We start from the raw sequence: 21877 nt of genomic DNA, 5'->3' as shown, positions 1-21877 counted from the left end.
TTTATTATTATTTTTTTTTTTTAATAACTGGACCTCCTGCTCCTTCCTTCTCTTTTAAGGTGATGTTATCATATTTCTTCTACCTTACCATACTTAAATACTGCACACCCATTTGACACGACAGATACCTAGAGTTCAGAAGTTTTCTTTATTGTGAAAAACAAGGGAAGTAATGTCTGCAGAAGACGACTGGACCTTCCAAATAGGAATTGGAATCAATTTGCACTCCCGTAACACTTGACATTAAAAAGTTTCTCAGAAACACAAGCTGACTTTCCCTGCTTAGGGACATGACTTAGTGGTAGACTTGGCAGTGCTAGGTTAACGGTTTGACTTGATGATCTTAGAGGTCTTTTCCAACCAAAACGATTCTATGAACACAAGGTCTTCCCCCCAAGTGCCACTAAGAGGAAAGCAGTGCTATTTTACTTGGCTTTCTCTTCACTGCTGTAGATGGATCCTTTATCTTTGGTTGTTATTCTGTATAAACACACCACACAGCTAGATGTTACCCTTGCTCAGGTCTTTCCTGCCACAACTAGAAGACACACATTTTAAGAATTAGTTTCCTTATTTAGTCTTTGATAAAACATATTGATCATTACTGCCTCTGAACACCAGTTACCTTGCTGTATGCTATTAATATTAAAGTTAATATAAAGCTAACTAAAAATGAACATCAATTTTCTTCTGAAATCTATTCTGAACATGAGTACCAACTGCCTGCTCATCATGTAACTCCCAGCATCATAAAAATCAGCTAAATGTCTCCAGAAAGCAATTACTCTACTACAAATTTCAAGCAATAGAAACCTTATCAAAAGGCTACACAATTCAGCCTTTTCCACACAGATGGAAAACCTGTCTTTGCCAGAAAAAGACACAAATATAATGTTAGAGAATCTTTGTGCCTCCTCGTTTTTACAGAGGGTAGAAGGGGCCTACATCTTCATGAACAAAGGTTCGAAGGTCAAAAAAAGAGTCTGATTCAAACAAGGCAAGAGGGATGTATAAAACGTTCTTCTAAGTTTAAAGAAGAGGTCATTGCTATAAGCATTTATTCTACGATTTTTTGGGAATACTCTGGAACAAGTCATTTTTGATGAAAGTGGAATTTAGCCCATTGTCTTCATGGTTTTACAATGCTCCCCTCAGTGACTCTGCCAGCGTACTAACGCAAACATCTCTTTAAGTCTCCAAAGCCTTTCCAGTGGTCTTGCAAATGCCAAGACCCCCTCCACTCCTATGAGAGAAGCCACCTTTATTCTTTTAAAGAACTTCTATTAAAACATTTCCATACTCAAAAATGTGGTGTTATACAGAGCACAAACATTTGTCCCGCTTTTGGCAGCACAAACACTTCAGAAGTGTTTCAGGCCTTGGGACTGCACCAGATTCAGCATCAACAGCATACACAGTTTCTGATCTCTGATTTTACACAGTTCCCCAAGACAACGCTTTCTGATAAATTCCTAAAGACCTTCTACAAATACTCACAAAAAGCCTGCAGAAGGAGAGCTCAAAACTGCCCCTAGTCCTCTGGAAACCATTCAGATCCCTCAACCATTTCCTTGTCATGTTATAGCAAAAAGTAATAACAACAACTCAGAGCTTGTAAAGGGAGGAATGAGTAGAGAGAATGTGGAAAAAAATGCAAAGGTAGCAAAAATTTTTTTGTTTTGCCAACCCAGCGAATCCCGAGGAGGGCAGGAAGGCCAATGGAGTGGGACATGCCGACTTCAGCTGGACTGAGGGCTGCTGTTCAGGCAGAGGGGAGCGTCCCATGCACCCCACCTGCCACCGGGACCACAGCTGCTCACCCACATGCCTCAGTTCAGAGGTTTGTTTGCTGCCACTCCCTCCCTGGTATGCTTTGTGTGGGCCAGAAACACACCGCAGGCATGCTGGTAAGATCAGCTTACCACATGCCTATTATTACTCTGGGAAGACAGGCACAACTGTTGTGTTGTTTACTGTGTAGCATGCTGATGTACTGACCTAAATTAGCAGACAAAGCTTTCCAAATAGCACCTCCGATATTCTGCTTCAGTCTTTCAGCACCAAACACTTGTGTTTTTTTAGATTTAGTATTTCACAAGGCTGACAGCGAGAGATGTCATATGCAACCAGGTAAAAAATGCCATTTAATCACAGAAACTAGGGCAGAGAAGTATAAAATAAAAAATAGGCTCTCATATAGCTTTAGAGCAGGATTACATAGGAACACAAAACACAAACGCTTCACATTTAACGCTAGATAATCTTATACTCACAACAACACTAAACTGCACAGGTGGTGTGTCAGCAGTAAGATTTGTTGGTTTTAAAAGAAGAGCTTGTAGATGAAAATTAAAAAATTATACAGAAACATGGCATTACACACAAAGCAGACCTAATTTGACCCTAGCAGGGCTGTTCACTCTTCAGTGTGCCTGTTTATCTCCAGCCGTTAATCCTTAGGATTTACCAGCACAGACAGCTATACAGGAAGGATCACGAGTTGGGATTTCCATCCACAATGCTCAAGATAATTACTAACACATTAGGCCACGAGCACTCAAACCTGCTGTGTGGAGGCCATTTCTGAGACTTGGTGGTATCTGCACGTGTTCTAGGTATTGGGGGTGGGAGGGAAACACCACCCCATGCAAATTCCCTAAAAACATGTCCCAAATTCTGAAAAGTCTGAAGTAATTAAAAAGAATGCAAAATGCATACGACTTTTGCAGGTACCTCCTTCCACTTCCCCCTAGCTCCAGGACAACTCTGAGACCATTTGGAAGTCCACCAAGCAGTTGTGCCACTCCTCTCTCACCCAAGTGGCGGTGACATTTGTCACCATGCCTCCTCCACTATCCACATTTCCGTGAGGACTCCAGCCAGGGGTAGTCTGCTTCACACTGGCTATATCTGAGCCTAGGGAAAGGATTTAGCAAGCAGCATGAATCACTGAGACTTCTATCTCCCCAGAGAGGGCTGGTAAAAGGTAAAGAACCAAAGGCATGAACCAGAACCTTGCTACGGCTTCTCAGTGCAGCTCGAAACCCTTGGTGGCTGATGTGGCATGCGCCACCTCACATTGGGATCCCAGTAATCATCCTTCCCCTTGGAAGGGTTCAAATAAAACATCCACTAACCACCCTACCAGCTAGTTTATATTCCTGTTTGATTGTTGTGCAGCAACAAAAGAGGAAAAAAAAAAAAAAGACAACTCTTGTGACACCTTGTTTGGAAGTTTGAATCCTGTACCTTACATCAAGCTAGATTAAAGCGGTCATTTGTTGCTTCCTGAAACCGAGGATGTTAAAACAGTTACAAATAAAAACCCAGGAATATGGAAAGAAAAAAAAAAACAACAACACGCAAAAGGTAAAAATCAAACTCAGTTTCAAGGTAGGCATGAATAAGGCACGTACTCAGCAGTGGTGAGGCCACACCTGGCACGCTGTGTCCCGTTCTGAGCTCCCCCATACAAGAGAGATTTGGACATATTGGAAAGAGTACAATGAAGGGCCACCAAGGTGATCAAGGGGCTGGAGCACCTCTCCTATGAGGAGAGGCTGAGAGTTGGGACTGTTCAGCCTGGAGAAGAGAAGGCTTAGGGGGAATCTTATTAATGCATCTAAATACCTGAAGGGAGGATGCAAAGATTGATCCAGGTTCTTTTCAGTGGTACTCAGTGACAGGACAAGCGGCAGTGGGGGCAGACTGAACATAAGGGTTTCCATCCAAACATCAGGAAACACTTCTTTACTGTGCAGGTGACAGAGCACTGGCACAGGTCACCCAGAGAGTTTTTGGAGTGTCCCTCCTTGGAGATCCTCAAAAGCTGCTTGGACATGGTCCTGGGCAACCTGCTTTTGGCAAGGGTTGGACCAGATGACCTCCAGAAGTCCTTCCAACCTCAGCCTTTCTGTGGTTTTACAGAGCAGACATACTAAAGACACACTAAAACAAGGGGAAGACAAATCTCATTCAGACCTTACACCTTCTTTCAAAGACAGCATCGAGGCAAATGCTGAAATACCTGACAATTCCATATTGTCTTGGATTATGTTTTTTCACTCTTTCTGACTTCTAAGGACTGAGTTTTAGGAATACCCGGAGAAGGCTGAGAACTTTTAATTAGGGACCTGACTCTAAATTCTAAAATAAGGGTTTAAATTCTAAACCAAGGATGCCTCCAGCCTACTTCCTCCCCCCAAGATGTATTCATCGTTTATAAGCACTGAAAGGCTTTACACTGTAGCAGCATCCCAGTACTGCAGCACACTTGCAAGGAACCAGGGATGTGTTGTACATCTAGCAAAGCGGTTCCTTTTAAAGTCACACCACAAATTTCAGCTGACTCGGCTACAGCCTAGAAAATAAAGTTTGCAGTTATGGAGCCACCAAATGAGGCAGTTCGATCGGGTGCACCAAGGGCAAACGGATGACCAAGGGCACATGAGCTAAAGCAAGAGATCATTTTTGCAAGGAATGACTGCGATGAATGACTTACAAGCAACTGGATGGGAAAGCAGAGTACCAGACATAAAGGAAGACTAAGTCTCAAAAAAGCCTGACATTTAAGACACAAACCTAAGAAAATCCAAATTGTCATGAATTACAACTTCAAGTCTTCTCAGCATAAAATGTATTATTTTGTTCCAACCTGTATTATTTATGCATCACCTCCAAATATAGCCACGAAGTCTGGACTGTAACACACCCGGGAACAGGAAGAGAATGTAGCAAAAAAAGCAACCAAAATAAAGGAGGACAGAAGAAGGTATCAATTAAAGCAAGTCACACCCCACCTTATAATCCTCCACCTCTCTCCTGCACGTCAGTTCTAAATAGCCTTACACTTGACAATCAGACACGTGCTGTCAGCTCATCAACAGGATCATTTCATACAATTGCACTGACATTAAATAAACTATAACAGGTCTCAACAGCTGCAAATTAGTTTTCAACTTAAAGTGAAATATTAAGAACAGATAGCTCTACAAAAGCAATAGTCTATGAACACACTGCATTTTGGCTCCTACTTGGTGACATTAAAAACAAAGAACAGCTTCCAGAACTGTTTGGAATACAAGTCTGAGCAAACACGTGCCTTAAAATTTACATCTATCCAGCAAAATACCATTTTTTAATCAATCTCTCCCTTAGGTCAGAAGGCCTCAATTATTGATTAAGATGGAGGAAACATAGAAATGCAACTTACCTTTCTCTTGAGCTTTGAGACTGTGTCTGAAAGGATCCAAGATCTCTTACTCCTTAACTTTTTGTAAAAGTGATATCATACATCTTAGGTATTAAAAGGCTCTGAAGTTGGACATTTTCCAATTAATATACAAGTAATATTAAATTATACTGCTTAAATTATTTAAGCAGTAATCTCAGAGTGCACATATTCAGTAGAAAACTCCATTATTTTTTATGATATGGTTTAAAATACAAGGTCTTAGTGAATTCCTGAAACTACCCTTGTTTAAAGGACAAACGTACTATTTTCCCCTCAAAGATCTAATTCAGATCATTAAATTTCAGCAATGGACAACAATTTTCTAGAGAAAAACTCATTATCTTATAAAATATTACACACAAATAGACGGTCCATTAAAAATACTAACTTACCCATTTTTCACTATTCCCTTAATTCCTAATCTAATGCAATCTTTTCCTGCATACCATGCAATATACAATATGAACAGTGGCATCTATTCATGTAGTATTTTTCATCTTCAAAGCATTTTATAACCAGGAAGTCCTGACACAAGCAAGCAGTTTCCTACTTTACAGACTGGGAGACCAAGGCATACAAGGCAATGACAGAGACAAAAACGTTATTTGCTTGCCAAACAAGCACACTGCCTCTGAAATCATGATTCATTTTATTATCTTGCATTAGTGCTAATAATATAATTTTTGTGCCACATTTCATATTCTCTGTGTTTTAGAGTGATCATTAATATTCTTGAATCACACAATACTCCTGTTGCTGGCTGGTTTTTTTTCCATAACACAGCTAAATAATGTCTTAGCTTGCATAACAAATTTTTAGATCTCATCTTTAAGGATGCATTAAAAGTCACTCTTAAGGTTCACAATGCAATGTTTTACAGTAATATTCTCTCTACTGTTATCCGAGTTATACCTATTATATTAAAATGCAAATGGTTCAGGATAGACAATATATTTTCCTACAACATGGAGAGCATATACACCTGACGTGCTGTATAAACAAGCCTCCAAAAAAGAGCTCATCGCACGTCCTTCAACGACTTCACCACAAAGTATGATTACAAAGCAGCAATATATACCACTGAAAAGCCATTGTTTCAAATGCAAAATAGCTTTTTGAACAGCATATGGGATGGAGAAGAATGACAACACAATTTACATCCTGAAATAAAATATATTTTTAGAAGATAATTTTAGTTGGCTGAAAAATTAGCACCACAGTTTTTACAATGAATAGATTATCAGATTTTAAGTATAGATAACAGAAATGAGAAATAACTGATTCCACCCACAGACCTGATACCTACAGTTTTAACTACAGGTCAGTTTTTCCTAATATAAAATCCCTTCAAACAAAGAGTTTTACAAGGAAGCATCTTACCTAATGGGAACACTGATGCTGCACCTTCCTAGATTGCCAGGAAGAAATCAGCTGCTAAAAGACATATTTTTGCTGACTTGATGCAACTTTCTAAACAACAGAAGACAGGCTGGACAACGGCAGATTTTCATGTTCTGAAAAACAGCATTCGGAACTGGCATGCAGTTGTGGGCCTCAATTTGATTTTTAATGCAAAATATACCTTAATAAAGCAAATCAGTGAGCCTTTCACATGAAGTTCCTCAGAACCTTAAACCAGTCCTTTAGTAGGCAACGTAGTCACTTATTGTACCAGAAGATTAAGGTAAGCAAAAGATTATATAATAGACTTACTAGAAGACAGGCATACAGGACGATTGCTATCCCTGATTTTTTCATATGCAGTTGTTCAATAAAGTTAGGTTCAATAGAAACACAGAGTAAAGTTTAATATTTACCTATAGCCACACCTAAATACAGGGAGTCAGGTTCCTTCTGTCTCATCTGCAGCACACACTAGTCCGTTTATATTGTACTGGCTCTTAGCCATAAATGTGAGAAAGGAAGTTATGATGCAAGGTAGGTGGAGTACTGTAGGAAGCACCATAGAATTGTTCAAATTATTCCCAGTCTATATAAAGCATGGCCTTTTTCCCTTTCAATTGTATCGCAGGAGAAAACAGGACTCAGCCTTTACTCTCAAAGGCATGGTAGTTACTGCTTGTATACTTTAAAGATAAAATACAAATACATAATAAACTTATCTTTGGTAAATGTGTCAGTTTTTCCAGGATTTAAAACATAATGTACACTTACATGCACTTCTGGGCATGAAAAAGGGAGTAGGAAACAGCAAAGAGAAAGCTGCTTTTTTTTTCCCCTCCTTTTTGTTTTTAAATCCTTAAAGTAGAGACAACAGAAAGAAAGCCATCTGCTTTTAGTATACACTAGTACACTGGGCAAAAGCTATAGCACAAACATCAATCTCTGCCATATTACATCTCACTATCAGGCATGTTTCTGAATCATCATTAAGGGAATTTGAAGATCTGCATGGAAAACAGACTGAGTTCTGGCCAAGCATTGTTACCATCTGAAGTTACTGGATGTGGGTTTGGGACCCACCTACTTCATGGGCTGCAACTCCAAAGACAAAATTCAGTGCTTCAGTTCAGACCTACTGATGAGGAAGATAAAATTACAATCTTCCTGCCAAATTAACAGAAAATCATCATCATCCCAGTTTAGCTGGTTTAGTTTTGTAAAATCTGTCAGACGTAGCTTGTGACTGGTAAATACAGGGTTCCTAACCTACACCCTCCTCTTTCAGTAGTGCATTACACATAAGGTCATTAAGAGGAGATCTTTACAAACCAAGAATTTCACCTTGAATCCACATTACATTTTTCCTGACTTATTTTCTTCCATCATCCTTAGACACAAGAACAGAGCAAAAGTCCTCCCAGAGATCTGAAGGATCCAGACAAACAAAGCTTACGATTTTGGATGAACACCAAAACCAGGAGCACCACGCTTCTACACACTCCGCATGCCTAGGGTTAAACCACCACGTATCACTGAAGGCGAGGGTGTCTCAATTCAGGGGGAGCTTTTAAAGCCACTTGTACATTAATGCTGCACGTATTTATCACAACCTTGGCACTGAGCAGAAGGAAAAGTTCCAAAACATATGGGCCAGTTTGTTTGTTTTAAGGGAGAAACAAAATTGGTTTCATTAACATATGTAAGAAACCACAGCCTTTTACTGAGCACCCATAGCTGCCAACATGTCACGCATAGCTCATTCTGTTCAGACCTGAATCCACGCTTTCCACGCTTGGATTTACACCAATTTTGTTAAACAACTGCAAGAATTCAGGGTAAACAGATCCTGACAACGTTCTTTACATCGTACAACACCACAGCATGTTCACGGGTCTCTTCCCGTTACCATCTGTGCGTTGGGGTTCCTCACTTTCACATGTTCCCCTCATGTATTCTTCCCCTTTCTCCACTCAGAAGCTCTCTCCCCATATCCTTACAGATGGCTCCTTCGAGCCACCACTTCCATGCTGTTGGGCTTTTCACAAAAAAACACTGCAAGCTGACAGGCAGAAAAGTCAGCCTACACACAGTGTTTGGACTGCCAATCCTGGTGTCTTGCTTGGAGCTTGCTCCTCCTCCTCCTCCTCGTGGAGTCAGTGAAAGGAGGACTGGATCTTTGGAGACGGGCCCCTTCAGTCAGGCTCTGCCTTGTCTTCGGTGTTCAACACCGTCACGAACGCTTGGTACACATGAGGAATTTCTTGTGTGCCTGCAAGTGATACACTTCCACATAATTCTTACCATAGCTACTACACTGGAAAACAGTAACTGTCTAAATCCTGTAAACTACAGTGAGGTTTACATTTGTTTCTCATCCGATTCCTCAGTATCGCAACACTTTGCACCTAGCAGAAGAGCCTAAAGCCAAGACAACATCCATGCATAATGAATGGAGTTAAGAACTCAAACTCAAGGCTGAATCATCTCAATTTTCTGTGCTTGCACCAAACCCAGAGACAGTCTTTGTAGTAAATACATAAATTAATTAAATCAAAAAGAAACTAAGCTGCTCTTGCTGCTCTAGAGCATTATATCCTCCCGTTGGGAATAAGCATTCTTGCTAGCTCAGCTTCCTAGACAGCTAGAGGCCTCTGAGAAGCCATATCAAGTGCTTCCCATTGGGACACTTGAGAATGACACCTCTCAATATATCCCATTAAGATGCATATATTCTTACAATGGAAATATATAAATATATAAATATGTATATATACATATATATTATTTTTTTTTCCTGCTAGAAGAAGCAGACTTTGCATGAGACAGGACTCTTTCACAAAGGAAAGTGAAGGTACACCTGTACCAGGAATGAAAGCATATTTAACAACCTACACCTCAAAAGAACAGGTAGGCTATCACAGCAAAGTGGCAACTCTACCACCCACACCATACTGCCTGCTGGCTAAGGCAGCAATTTGTTCTTGGGTTTAAAAATACCAGTTTTCTACTCTTCCAGCCAACGTATAATAATCTCACCAATTAAAAGATGAGCAGCATTCGTACCCGGGAGCACTGTGCCTCAGCCCACCAGAATGCGCAGGTCGAACCCATGTTCATCAGGTGACAAGTGCCCAGCCCACACACCGAGCTCATTTATCACCTTCTGCTTACCTTCTTTTCTTCTGTGAGTTGGTATCTATATCAAACAGACTTAAAAAAAAAAAAAAGTTCTGCAATTTAATAGTAAAACAAAGCAAATTATGTAGCGAGTTGGGGGTGGGGAGGTGTGCAGAATACTGGTTTACTCCATTCCCAACTACTTCACAGAGATGAGCACCAGACAACTCTGAAAATACCACTCCTTACATCACGTTAAGACACTCCTCCAGGAACACAGCTGTCAAAATCTTGAGTCCTGCTTCCATGACAGATCTCTGACAAAACGAAATGCTCATGACCTGCAGAGGTAGGTCAGCGAACACACCTCTGGAACCTGAAAAAATGACACACATTTAACCATGCGGGTAATTTTGGTGCGGGGAGAGTCATAGGATATACTGTTTGGGCTGCTCTATGATACAGGCTGACCAGTTTGGTATCCAAAAGTGCATTACAATGTGAAACTCGGGCATTTTAGTACACTGCTCCTTTAGTGCATTTTAGTAACGTCTCCTTTATGCTGCAACTCTAGAACATGCTGTTCCATCACCTTCCTTCAGGACAAACGGTAATGAAAAAACAGGAATTTCAGACCCCAGAGCACAAGCCTGCATGCTTTACTGCTTTCAAGGTCAGCTCTGGCTTCCTATACACTTGCTGCCAGGGAGAGGAGGCTTCCTGCTATACAAGCCTCTCACTCTCACCAAGATAAATATATGTTTTAGTCCAACTTAATCCTTGCAGTAAGTGAGAATACCCAAAGATGGTGGAGAAACACCCTTTGTTACCATCGCTCAAGACAAGATGGAAGTCGAGGAAAGCATGTGGCAGCAGCATCTGGCTGCTACAGCTTAGCCCACCTAAACGGTGAGCTGCCAGAGGCAACAGTCATGTCCTTCTCTAATTCCCCGATTAGGTCAGATCATGCAGCCACATGGCAAAACGCTTCCATCATTTGAACTTTTTTTGTTCCTTTCTGCCTTTAGTGTCGGTGTTTTTTCCTCCCACGCTACTGTCACCCAGCACCTTGCTAAGTTCAAGGGGAAGCTACAAAAGATGTGTGGCTTTGGGTGGGGATGGAAATCAAAGGAACAAGAGCATCCATTTGAGCAGCACCCTACTATTAAATTAATTAGGTGTAACATCACACCATACCCTTGTAGTAGGGTAACCCTTTCCAATTTACCACCAGTTCTGGGTGGGAGCACACTCCTGTTTCGATGGGAGCGTACCCTGAAGAATGACCTTCACTTGTCAAACTCAGATGACTGCTACTGTGCTAAAGAGCTATCTGTCCATGCATGGTAATGCAGGCAACCAACATAGCCACCAGTAGTGTCAGAGACAATCCCCAGAAATGTCTATGCTTGGTGACCGTATCTGTTTCACAGCAACTGCACTTCTTATTCAAAGTCATAAAGAGGAGCTTCTGTCCTAACACCTCTGGGCTGCAAGCATGCAGGACGTCATTAGCAACCATGAATAAAACTGCACTACAGTGGTACACATTCAACAGGCACAGAAGACACATCGAGCGTTTGCACCAAAACAGAGGGGATCTTTTTGTTATTTTGCAAGAAAAAAGGGACTGGTGGGGAAATGATGGATAGTCAACCACATTATAATAGGATATGTACAACTTATCAACTATAGCAGAACCACAGGGGAAACCTTCTCCACCAATCCCTCTGTCAGCCCACCAAGCACCTCACTTGATCAAACCCTTGCTCCTGTAACGCAGAGCTTCTCTAACGTTCATGCTTTAACTTTCATCAGCAAACATTCAGCTTCTACAGCACTACGACAGGAGCTGCAGAAGGCTGGCGGATTGTGCAGCTGATCAGCATCTGACAGGTTTTATTTAAGTACCGCTCACTCCCAGGGCCCTCTCCAGGCAGTACCAGGCCGTACACAGACACCAGCTGAGAAGGCAAGGAAGGGAGAGCAGTTCACCAGTGCAAGGCAGCGTGGCACACTGTCATGAGCAAAGTCGCGACAGAGATCCTCACAGATGGCTGTGTGCGAAATGGTGGGCACTGAGGTGATGTTGCAGCAACTTTTAATGATAATAAAGAGGAGATTAAATCAACATTTGTACTATGCAGGGTTCTTCAACAGGCTGCTTTTACCCCAAGAACTCCAGAAATCATCCCCCTCAGCCCATTACTATTTGGACATTCTTTCAGCTTCCCTGGAGGTAGAAAGTATTTTCTCTACCCCAACTTCACTGACTGCTGTTTGCACAGAGCTCTCTAAACAGCAATGGTTTTGTGCAGTACTGGGAAACCACCCTGCAGAAAGGCCTCATGGGCAAGACCTATGCACAATAGCACAGGAACAACGCTGCATGGACAAGAGGCATGCAGTTCTGTTCCCACAGCTTCCCCACACCAACCTTTACTTGTAGTAAAGTCTGTTCTCAAAATGCTGGAAGATACACCACAGGTAGGAGTGACGAGGGGATCACGTTTGTGGTGTAGGGGGCAGCAGGACAGGGAGGTAACATTTGTCAGGAATGCTGCTCACACGTGACCCGCGGCAGTGTTGCTTTGTCGTTTTTCCTATTTCACAGTAGAGCTTCATGGAGACCTCCAAGGAGGTCTGGAATACTTTGCTTGGCCCCTGAGCACCCTGCTTTTCATGACTCTGTGAGACCTCTTCCCTTCCCCATCCGCTTGCCTCTTTTGCAGCCAGAAATCAGTCACATTTACTGCTAGGTAAGACAGGCTTTCCTGTAACGCTCCATTACCTTGAGAAACAGTCTCACTGCAGCTGAGATCAGAGCATCTCTAACAGGTTGTAGGAATCCCACTTTACAGGGTTTTCCCAGCCCTGCAATGCTCTAAGCCTCTCACTTTCCTGAGAAGCCAGGGCAGGAGCTGTGGATCACTGCCCTGCGTGACCCAGATAGCAGTTTGGGTGAGGTTCTGCATTTGGGGCAGCATACACTTATGTAACGAGGAAAGCGGAGCGAAGAGAAGTGTCTGGACACACTGCAAAAAACAAACCACCAGACAGACTGCCACTTTCAAGCAGCAAGGAAATCATCACTGATTTATAACTGTGCACAGGTATGACAGCAGCAGCTGAAGAACAGCCCCAGCTACAGGGAGTAAGATTCTTCTTGGACATTTCTGCATAGTTTGTTGGCCCAGCCCATTTGCACAACTTTGCAATCCCTTTTGCAATAGGGATGCTCTACATCAGTGCCTGTGTCTGGTCATGCTTCTGATTTGCATGTTGCAGCATACAGCTAGTTCAGTGCAGCATTGGACTCAAATGGGATAACAAAGACTCCACTAATAAAGAACCCTCCGAAGGTCTAAGAAAACATGATTTTCCTCTTTTAATGACAGAAGGAAACTTAAGATAAGAAAAATACACAACTCCTGAGACTCTGCCTTAACTTTCAATTTAAAGAAACAATGGGATTTATTGTAATAGAGGGAAACTGGTAATCTCAGCCAAGATCTAAACTGCTCCTTAAGCAGTTAAGCCTCACAAAATAAAAGTATCAGAGAACAAGAAAAAAATCACAGCTTGACATGAGCAAACATCTCTTTTGTGGACTGATCTCAAGCATGAACAGAATGAACTACCATCAGGCTTTTTTACCCTACAGAAGGAGAGACACAGGAGATGTAGGCGCTGAGGAGACATTATTACTGTAAACAAGTTCATTTAATACTTTACACTGGACATGGCAGACTTGTATTCCTGCTGCACAACATCATACCAGTTTGTTTGACTCTATGGGAATTCTGGTCACCCAAATCCCAGCCTGAACTTGCTGCATGACCTTTAACAAGTAGCTTCAGTTCCCTTTATTAAATGCTCTGATACATAGCATTTAGTATTTTAGAGACTAGATGTTTGATATTAAACAACTCAAAATAACAAGAACAGAAGCGTTTAAAGTCAGCAGTGTAAAAGTGTCCATGTTTTTACTTTAGTGCAGGTACAATAACTATAATCCAGGTACATTGCAGAAAAAGGGTTTTCTGAGTTGATTTCATAATCAGACTATGCAGAAAGATAGATAACTGCAGTACATATTTGATTTTAACATTTGTGTGTCTTAATTTGCAAAAAGATGAAATAAAAATGTGAGAGTAGGATTTACATAAAAGGTCAAGGCAAGAAGTGTTCTAATTCCCCTTTTTTAAATTAGATGCCAATAAAAGTTAGGGTACAACACACAGCCATTCATCAAAGGTTCCGATCGCATGAAGACCTGGAAGCATCACTGTAGCATAGAAGAAATTGCTTCCGAAACAAGGTTACCATCTCACTAATGAAATACTTGGCATTAATGCCACAGCAACGACAACAAAAAGGCTCATCATTTATACATAACTGGATTTGAGTTAAACATCCACGTAACACTATTACTATGGTGAAACAACTGATGAGGACACGGGCATGACTAATTAAACACTCACAGAGAGAACCTGAATATTAATGATTAACAAAAAGCAAATAACAAAAGCAAGTCGAAAAATGCTTTCTGCCTTTTAGCCTGCCCAGCATCACGACAGTGTCATGATTACTGCTCCTTCCCCAATTCATTTACTGTGCCCTCTCCATAAGCGTTAATCCCAAACCACAGCATGAGTTATCTAACACTGTTTTAAACAGTGTGTCAGCTCTTTCATGTTCCACTGAAACTTCTAAAACAGGTAAGCAACAGTGACTAAGGTAATTAGGTCTCCTTCACATGACGTCCAGGAGTTCTGGTGACCTTTATACACATATCATCTGAGGCTCTGAGAACTGGAGATCAAAAAAAAAAAATGCTTTGCCTGACTCAGAAGTGACTCAGCTGCGAGAAAGCAGGCCTGAAGATAATAAAACTGAGAGCAAGGAGGAGAGCTTTATCTGCTTATTACCTTGTGATGTAATTACAAGTTTCTTCCAGTTTCCAGAGCATTAAATAAGTTTCTGCAGGAAGCTGACGGTGCCCAGCTGAGAAGAGTCCTGAGGTGCCCCTGTGAACCCAGGCAGAAGCAGCCCTCCACGAGCTCTGCCACCCAGCCTCACAGGGCAGCTGGAGTCAGCCTCCTCGGGGTGATGGCGCTGCCTCCTCCGAGAGGCTGCACCGCAGGACTCTGCCCGGCGCTAAACAAGCTCGGTAACAACATGCACTGTGGGAGAGAAAGGAGAGTCCCCGAGGCAGACTGCTAACAGGGACAGAGGGCTAGGCGAACGGGGCATTTCCGAGACTGTTTCTCGATCAATAATCTTAAAAGGAATGCTAGGCACAACGCCATTTCCACTCTTCTGGTTTATTCCTCTGAGGTAACCTTTATACCTGCCTCTTTCAAAGTCCAACTGACTTGCATGTAAATTAATCTCACAAAACAGACTTGATCACTAATAAAGCAGAAATCCCATCTGGTTAACACTAGAGGGGGGAAAATAAATCCCATAAATTATCCATCCATCCCAAACCTCATCTCTGCATGCTAGCCCTTGAAACAGTAAATGCAGGAGTCCCACAGGGCACTCACACCCTGAACTGTTGAACAAATCAGAAGCAGCATAATTAACAACTCTCCTGACCTACACAGCTTGATCTGGCATGAATTTGCAATATTACCCTTCCCCCATTTCTGACAAAAGCCACACAAAGAAACAAAAGGTGTTCAACATACAGCTGAGTAATTTGGCTCAAATATTTCAAACGGAGGGCTAAGGTGTTTAAGAAAGCCACCTGAGAAACTAAAAGCATTTCATATTAATCATGAAACAGAAAATAAAAGATCATATTGTAACAACATGAAAGAAAAAAAAGTACCCTAGAAAACTCACGGCAATGTTCTTCTATCATGAATAATGACAGCCTGTAAGAGAAGCGTGAGAGGTAAGAAAGCTCACCAAAACAGCCACCTAAGTGTCACTCAGCATTCCAGACAAAATACTTTAAACACTGAATACCACATTAAAATGTCTGAATACAACTGCAATACTGCAACTTCTAAATGTCTAACAATAACTAGAAATTCAGTTAAAGAAACATATAACAGATACTAAATGCTTCAATCAAATTCGGAGATGAGGCATATTCTTAGAAGAGCTCACTCTGAAGTTCCATTTACGCACTGAAATCCATGCAGGCAGATGAGAAAAACAGTGCTATGTGGTTGATAAACTTGATCACAGCTTAAATAATTAATAGACTACAGGGAACGGGACTGAGATGCTATAGATGACTTACTGGTATCATAGCAATCTGTTAAACTCCACCTGGGGGTCAGTTTATTTATAGACTTATAGATGACGCTCGCCTCAACATGAGCTGGCAGTGTGCCCAGGTGGCCAAGAAAGCCAACGGCATCCTGGCTTGTGTCAGGAATGGTGCAGCCAGCAGGACCAGGGAGGTGATTGTCCCCCTGTACTCTGCTCTGGTGAGGCCGCACCTCGAGTGCTGCGTTCAGCTTTGGGCCCCTCACTACAAGAAGGACATCGAGGCCCTGGAGCGTGTCCAGAGAAGGGCTACGAAGCTGGTGAGGGGTCTGGAGCACAAGTCCTGTGAGGAGCGGCTGAGGGAACCGGGGTTGTTTGGTCTGGAGAAGAGGAGGCTCAGGGGAGACCTCATTGCTCTCTGCAACTACCTGAAAGGAAGCTGTGGGGAGCTGGGGGTCGGCCTCTTCTCACAGGTAACTAGTGATAGGACTAGAGGGAATGGCCTCAAGTTGCGCCAGGGGAGGTTCAGGTTGGAAATGAGGAGACATTTCTTCTCAGAAAGAGCAGTCAGGCACTGGAACGGGTTGCCCAGGGAGGTGGTGGAGTCACCGACCCTGGGGGTGTTTAAGGAAAGGTTGGACGTGGAGCTTAGGGACATGGTTTAGTGGGTGACATTGGTGGTAGGGGGAGGGTTGGACCAGATGATCTTGGAGGTCTTTTCCAACCTTAATGATTCTATGTTCATCTTGCAAAGTACAAGACATTCATTTCTGTTAAGATTTCTTTAGTTAAACAGTAAGAAAAGCATTTCCAAAGAAAATTGCCCTAGACGGGCTAGCACTACACTATTTCAGTAATTCAGGATCTATATGGCAGTTCCAATTTACTGCCCATTGAAACAAGCAAAAAAAACTTGTTTTTATATATATAAAATAAACCTTTTACATATATAATATATATATATATATATGGTTTAAAATGTCTTTTTAAAATGCGCATGTCCACAAACTGGTGAGTATTCTGCAACGAAACTCCCTATTTTAATCCCTACTTTAAAAAAAGTCCAGTGCCTACTGGGCATAGCAGTTTAGAGAAGACCACTGAGAACAACTGGAATCTTGTCTAGATATTCAAGGTGTTTTGATCCAAAACTTCACGGGGCATTAAAGGGTAACTTAACCTCTGTTACCTCCCTACTATCTGAGAAAAGCCTTTATCCAGCATGCATAACGACACAAATTATTTTTCAATACATATTCATCTTTAGGGTAATAATGTAAAACCAGGGAGAGAGATCAATTATGCTGCAAAAAAATATGCTATTTTTGAAAGTGTTTCCAACTCCTTTTCACTACTTAGCAGTACCAGTCACACTCCCACAAGCCTTTGGCAGATGAAAGGTGAGACAACTTCACACAGCTCGACCATGTTAACCCTGTTATTACCTTCATCAGTACAGCTACACACAAATTACTTTGTATTACACTCTTACGCAGACTATTAATCACATTGTCTTGACATATGGTTAGAGCAGCAGTTTAGCTCCTATCTGTCATCACCACAAGGAAAACGTTCCAATTTCAGGGAAGTCTCCAAAGAGTACAAGTAGTTACGTTTGTCACAGCAGTTTCCAAGCTTTTCAGAAGCAACCAGTACAGAGGTGAATTCCTGCTGGGCTTGTGATTACTGTATTCCCTACTCGGGGTCACAAGCGCTGTTATGCTATTTAATCCCTTGGCCACATTACCTTCTGGAGCAGAGGAGAGGTGGACATAGAGCAGAAAACTAGTATCTTACACAAACAATTTCATTTGGAGGGTGGAGAAGAGGAAGAGATATGGCAAGAAACATTAAGCAAGAAACAAGTATTATATATATAATGCAGATTGTTTAGGGCCAGCCTACAACTTCTCATTCACAAATGACATATAAAGACGCTCAAGTCTACAAAGACCTCATTACAGCATAAGAGCACTCGGATACTCTGCTCCCTCCTGACTTTCTTTGTACCTTCCTTTTCTTCCCACACCAAACTCTTTCAATTTCTTTGTAAAGAGAAATGAGAATGAGTTCAGCCAAAAAAAAAAAAAAGCATAGAAAATAAGAGGTTTTGAAAATCTGCATAAATACTTCATTAAAATAGTAACAATTACTTTTGGCATTATCTCTTCCACACTTTTGTATTCATATGAGTATATTTACTATAAAATGATGTTTTCAAAGCAGCAAGTGGCTGTTTAGGCACCCTACAGCCAATGGACCAGAAAACTTTTGAAATACCCTTTTGTACTCTAATTGCTGGAAACCATAACTCTCTGAAGACTATACCAAAATTCAATTTGTTTGGGTTTTCAGTTTGATTTGGTTTTGGTTTTTTGTTTTGTTTTGAAATAGGTGGATTAAAGTAGTAATATTCATAACACTTGTATTTTTAATTCCTGTAGTCACATTCAGCTTTCGCCAATCTTTTATTATCCACAGTAAGCGCGATGTGAAAAGGCTGTATCCATCCCTTTGTTTAGGGGTTAAAAACCAGAATCACTAATGAGTTGAGTCATCTGCCAAAGAAAAGCCTGAGCCACAAGGGCAGTGCGAGCTCCGGAACTTGCCACCTACCCGTGCTGATGGGATAACACTGCTCCTGCTTGTTTTCTCCCTTATTTGAGCTCAGTGACATGGAACTGGCCAGTAGCAGCATCTCTTGGAGGTTTTGATTTTATACAAGGGTGCCTACCTAACTCGGTTTCGACATGGGTTGAATTAACATCTCGTTATACTTACTGCTTGTTTTCTTTTGAGTTTTCACGTGTAGACAACACCACAGTTGCACAACACGTTGGCTGTTTCACCTGCAGTTAAGCTCATATTTTGTCTGTTCCTCCCTCATTAGTTACAGCCATAAAGTCACCCAGCCCTCTTCGGTGTTCCGTGCGATTAAATTATCGCTCATTATTTCCTCCTAATTGCACAGGAAGAACCTCACGCCAATAGTAAAACAAGGAGGTCACAGCATCCCTGCAACACCCTTGCCCTTACGGCACGGATTCTTCACCTCCTGGTACAGACAGATCATCCTTCACCGGCTTCAGCCATCTCCTGGGAGAGTTAAAATGGAAATACCCTTTAATAGAGGGGTGCTCTTCGTGGGCTAGCTATGCCTGCAGAGCTACTAGCTACCGGCAGCTGTAAGGCAGGCCGTGCCGCCGGGGGGTTACGTTTTGAAGCACCCTCAACTCGGACTAAGCGGGTGTTGAGCTCGCTGATGGTTTCTGTGCGTTTTTTTAACCTCTCAGAACAACACGGACTTCACTCGGGATCCCTGCTGGTAAAAACCACGCACTCGGAACACTAAGTATTCTGTGCCGTCGCCTTTACGCATTTTGCGCCGAGGATCGCACGAAGTCGTCGTGCCGAGCTTCCGTCCAACGTCAGCTGGCTGGAGCGGCGTGCTTTCAAAGCCCACCTCGCAGCTCCCCCAGGGACGCGGTGCTCCCTGTCCCTCACGGGGTGCCCGCACAGCCCCCCCGGCACCGCGGCCCTGCCCGCCCCGGGAGCGCCGCCTCACGCCGCCGCCAACATGGACACCATCTTCCGCCGGGAGCTGGGAGACAAAGCCACCCCCCGCCGGCAGACGCGGCACTTTCCGAGCCAACTTTAACAACTTTATCACAAGATTTATTACCTTTTTTTTTTTTTTTTTTAATAAAGTGAACAATAAAGCAGCGTGCAGAGGCGCCCGCTCACGACGCGGCCAGCAGCCCCGGCGGGACAGGAGGGGCGAGAGGGGGGGGAAAAAGTTTGCGAGCGGTGCGGGGCCCGCTCCCTCCCCCGGTTGCCCCCCGGCGCTGGCTCCGCTCCAGAAAGCCCGTCTAACGAGTCGAGCCCAGCGCGAAAGAGCAAGAAAATCTGGAAAGAAGGAAAAAAAAAAAAAAAAAGACACCGAAAACACAAAGGAAGAAAAGCAGAAGGGGGAGGGGAAGTCCCTGCCCGGGGCCGGGGAGGGGAGGGGAGGGGAGGCAGGGTCTCCCGGAGCCCCGCGGGATCCATTTTCTCCCCCGCTCCAACTTTCCCCCGGAGCGGCGCCGTCCCCCGCGCCCTCCCGGCACTCACCGGCATCATCTTGGAGCCGAACCGCATGGGGGCGGCCGGTGCCGGCCCCGCCGCCCGGAGCGGGAGACCGCCGAGCTGGGAAGCGTAGGGCCTGCGCTGCCGCCGCCGCCGGGACGCGCGGGGGGAACCTGTTGCAGGGCCGCCCGCCCGCTCCTCCGCTTTGTTCCGCCCCCGGCTCCGCTCCGAAACGAACCCCGAGCCGGCGAGGAGGAGCCGCCGCGCCGTGCAGCGCCCCGCCCGCCTCGCCTCCCTCCCTCCCTCCCGCCCGCCTCCGGGAGGGGCCGAAAGTCCGGGAAAGCCGCGTTAGTTCGGGCTGCCCGGGGCGAGCCCGTGGATGTTAGATCGGCTCGGGGGGTAGAAGTTCGGCTCCCCGGGGGCGCCGTGCGGAGGGCTCGGAGGAACGGCGGGCAGCGCCGGCAGCCGTCGCGGGGCCCGGCAGGGAAACCGGCTCCGGCTGCTCCTCCTACTGGCGTTAAACCTTCCCCGTAACGAGACGGGGTGGAGGAGGACCAGAAGTTCCCGGGTGAGGGGAGAACAAAACCCAGGGCGAATTTGTATAAACGTTTATTTTCTAAAGCGGTTAAAACAAGGCGCCCCGGGGCCGGCCGGAAGGCGGCGGGGCCCTACGTCGCTGGGCCGGGGCCGGGGCCGAGGCTGGGGCCGCCCGCTGGGCCCCGTCCCCCTCTCTCCCCGCCCGGCCCCGCTGCCAGGGCCGGCCAATGAGGCGGCGCCGCCAGGGCCATGACATCACCTCCCCCGCCGCCTATTGGGCGCCGGGTGACACCAGCCCCACGCCCGCCGAGGGAATGGAGCCTCGAGGGGTGCGCGCGTTTCTCCCGGTGTAGGTCCGGGTCCTGTGAGCGGGGCTCGCGGTGCCATCTGGCAGCGCGCTTCAGAGAGCGGCTTCCCTCCCACAACGCTCAGCGGGTTTGCAGGTAAAATAGGGTCACAGCCACGGAGAGGAGAGGAGAGGACGAAAGGAAAAGGAAAGACAAAGAAAAGAAAAGGAAAAGGAAAGGAAAAGGAAAAGAAAGAAAAGGAAAAAGAAATACAAGGAAAGGAAAATTTGTTAGTGTTAGGGCAGAGGTTGGACTAGATGATCTTGGAGGTCTCTTCCAACCTAGACGATTCTGTGATTCTGTGAAAATGAAAGGAAGACAAGGAAAAGGAAGACAAGGAAAAGGAAAAGGAAAGACAAGGAAAAGGAAAGACAAGGAAAAGGAAAGACAAGGAAAGGGAAAAGGAAAGACAAGGAAAGACAGGGAAAAGGAAAGGGAAAAGGAAAGACAAGGAAAAGGAAAGGGAAAAGGAAAGACAAGGAAAAGGAAAGGGAAAAGGAAAGACAAGGAAAAGGAAAGGGAAAAGGAAAGACAAGGAAAGGGACAAGGAAAAGGAAAGACAAGGAAAGGGACAAGGAAAGATGTACCAGAATCATTCTTTTTCTCTCTGTGAGTGATCTACTTGGTCTGAACTACAGAAACTTGCAAAAGCAGAAAGGTGTTACAGACAATAGTTGTACTGATGGTAAGTAGAAATAAATATCATCAGCATTTCTTGCCCTTAGTCTTTTCATACGATGGATCAAGGCAGGAGGCTGGGAGACACTGCTGTATTTCTTGCCTTCACCACGCTACTCCAAAACTTCAGTTAATTTTCTCAGAGCAGTATCTAAGCAATTTTAACAGTAACTTCTCACACTCTTTTCTTCTTCAGTGTGCCTAAGACTGTCTCCAGACCAGTCTTCTTTTACAGTCCCTGACACAACCATGAGAATTATCAAACAGC

General features: G+C 43.9%; 1 protein-coding gene across 3 annotated transcripts in view; it reads right to left on the bottom strand.

Annotated features, from left to right (window-relative positions):
* The window catches only part of TP53BP2 (tumor protein p53 binding protein 2), a 49504-nt gene extending 29162 nt beyond the window's left edge, over positions 1–20342 (bottom strand). The window contains exons 1-2 of one of the 3 annotated variants that reach the window (XM_035556864.2): positions 20093–20283; positions 10004–10130 (exon numbers count right to left, since the gene is read on the bottom strand). Coding sequence is in view for 1 of the 3 variants with exons in the window: in XM_035556855.2 (XP_035412748.1) it covers positions 20093–20119 (27 nt within the window). In the remaining 2 variants the exon portion in view is untranslated. Of the gene's footprint in view, positions 1–6613; positions 6748–10003; positions 10131–20092 lie in introns of those variants that run through there. The other 2 variants (XM_035556855.2, XM_035556875.2) reach the window with 2 other exon arrangements.
* Between the last annotated feature and the right edge of the window lie 1535 nt (positions 20343–21877).

Source organism: Cygnus atratus, chromosome 3 (genome assembly GCF_013377495.2).
Source record: "Cygnus atratus isolate AKBS03 ecotype Queensland, Australia chromosome 3, CAtr_DNAZoo_HiC_assembly, whole genome shotgun sequence".
NCBI classification, from domain to species: Eukaryota; Metazoa; Chordata; class Aves; order Anseriformes; family Anatidae; genus Cygnus; species Cygnus atratus.
The sequence above is the reverse complement of the archived record's forward strand: the minus strand, read 5'-3'. Positions and strand labels throughout refer to the sequence as shown.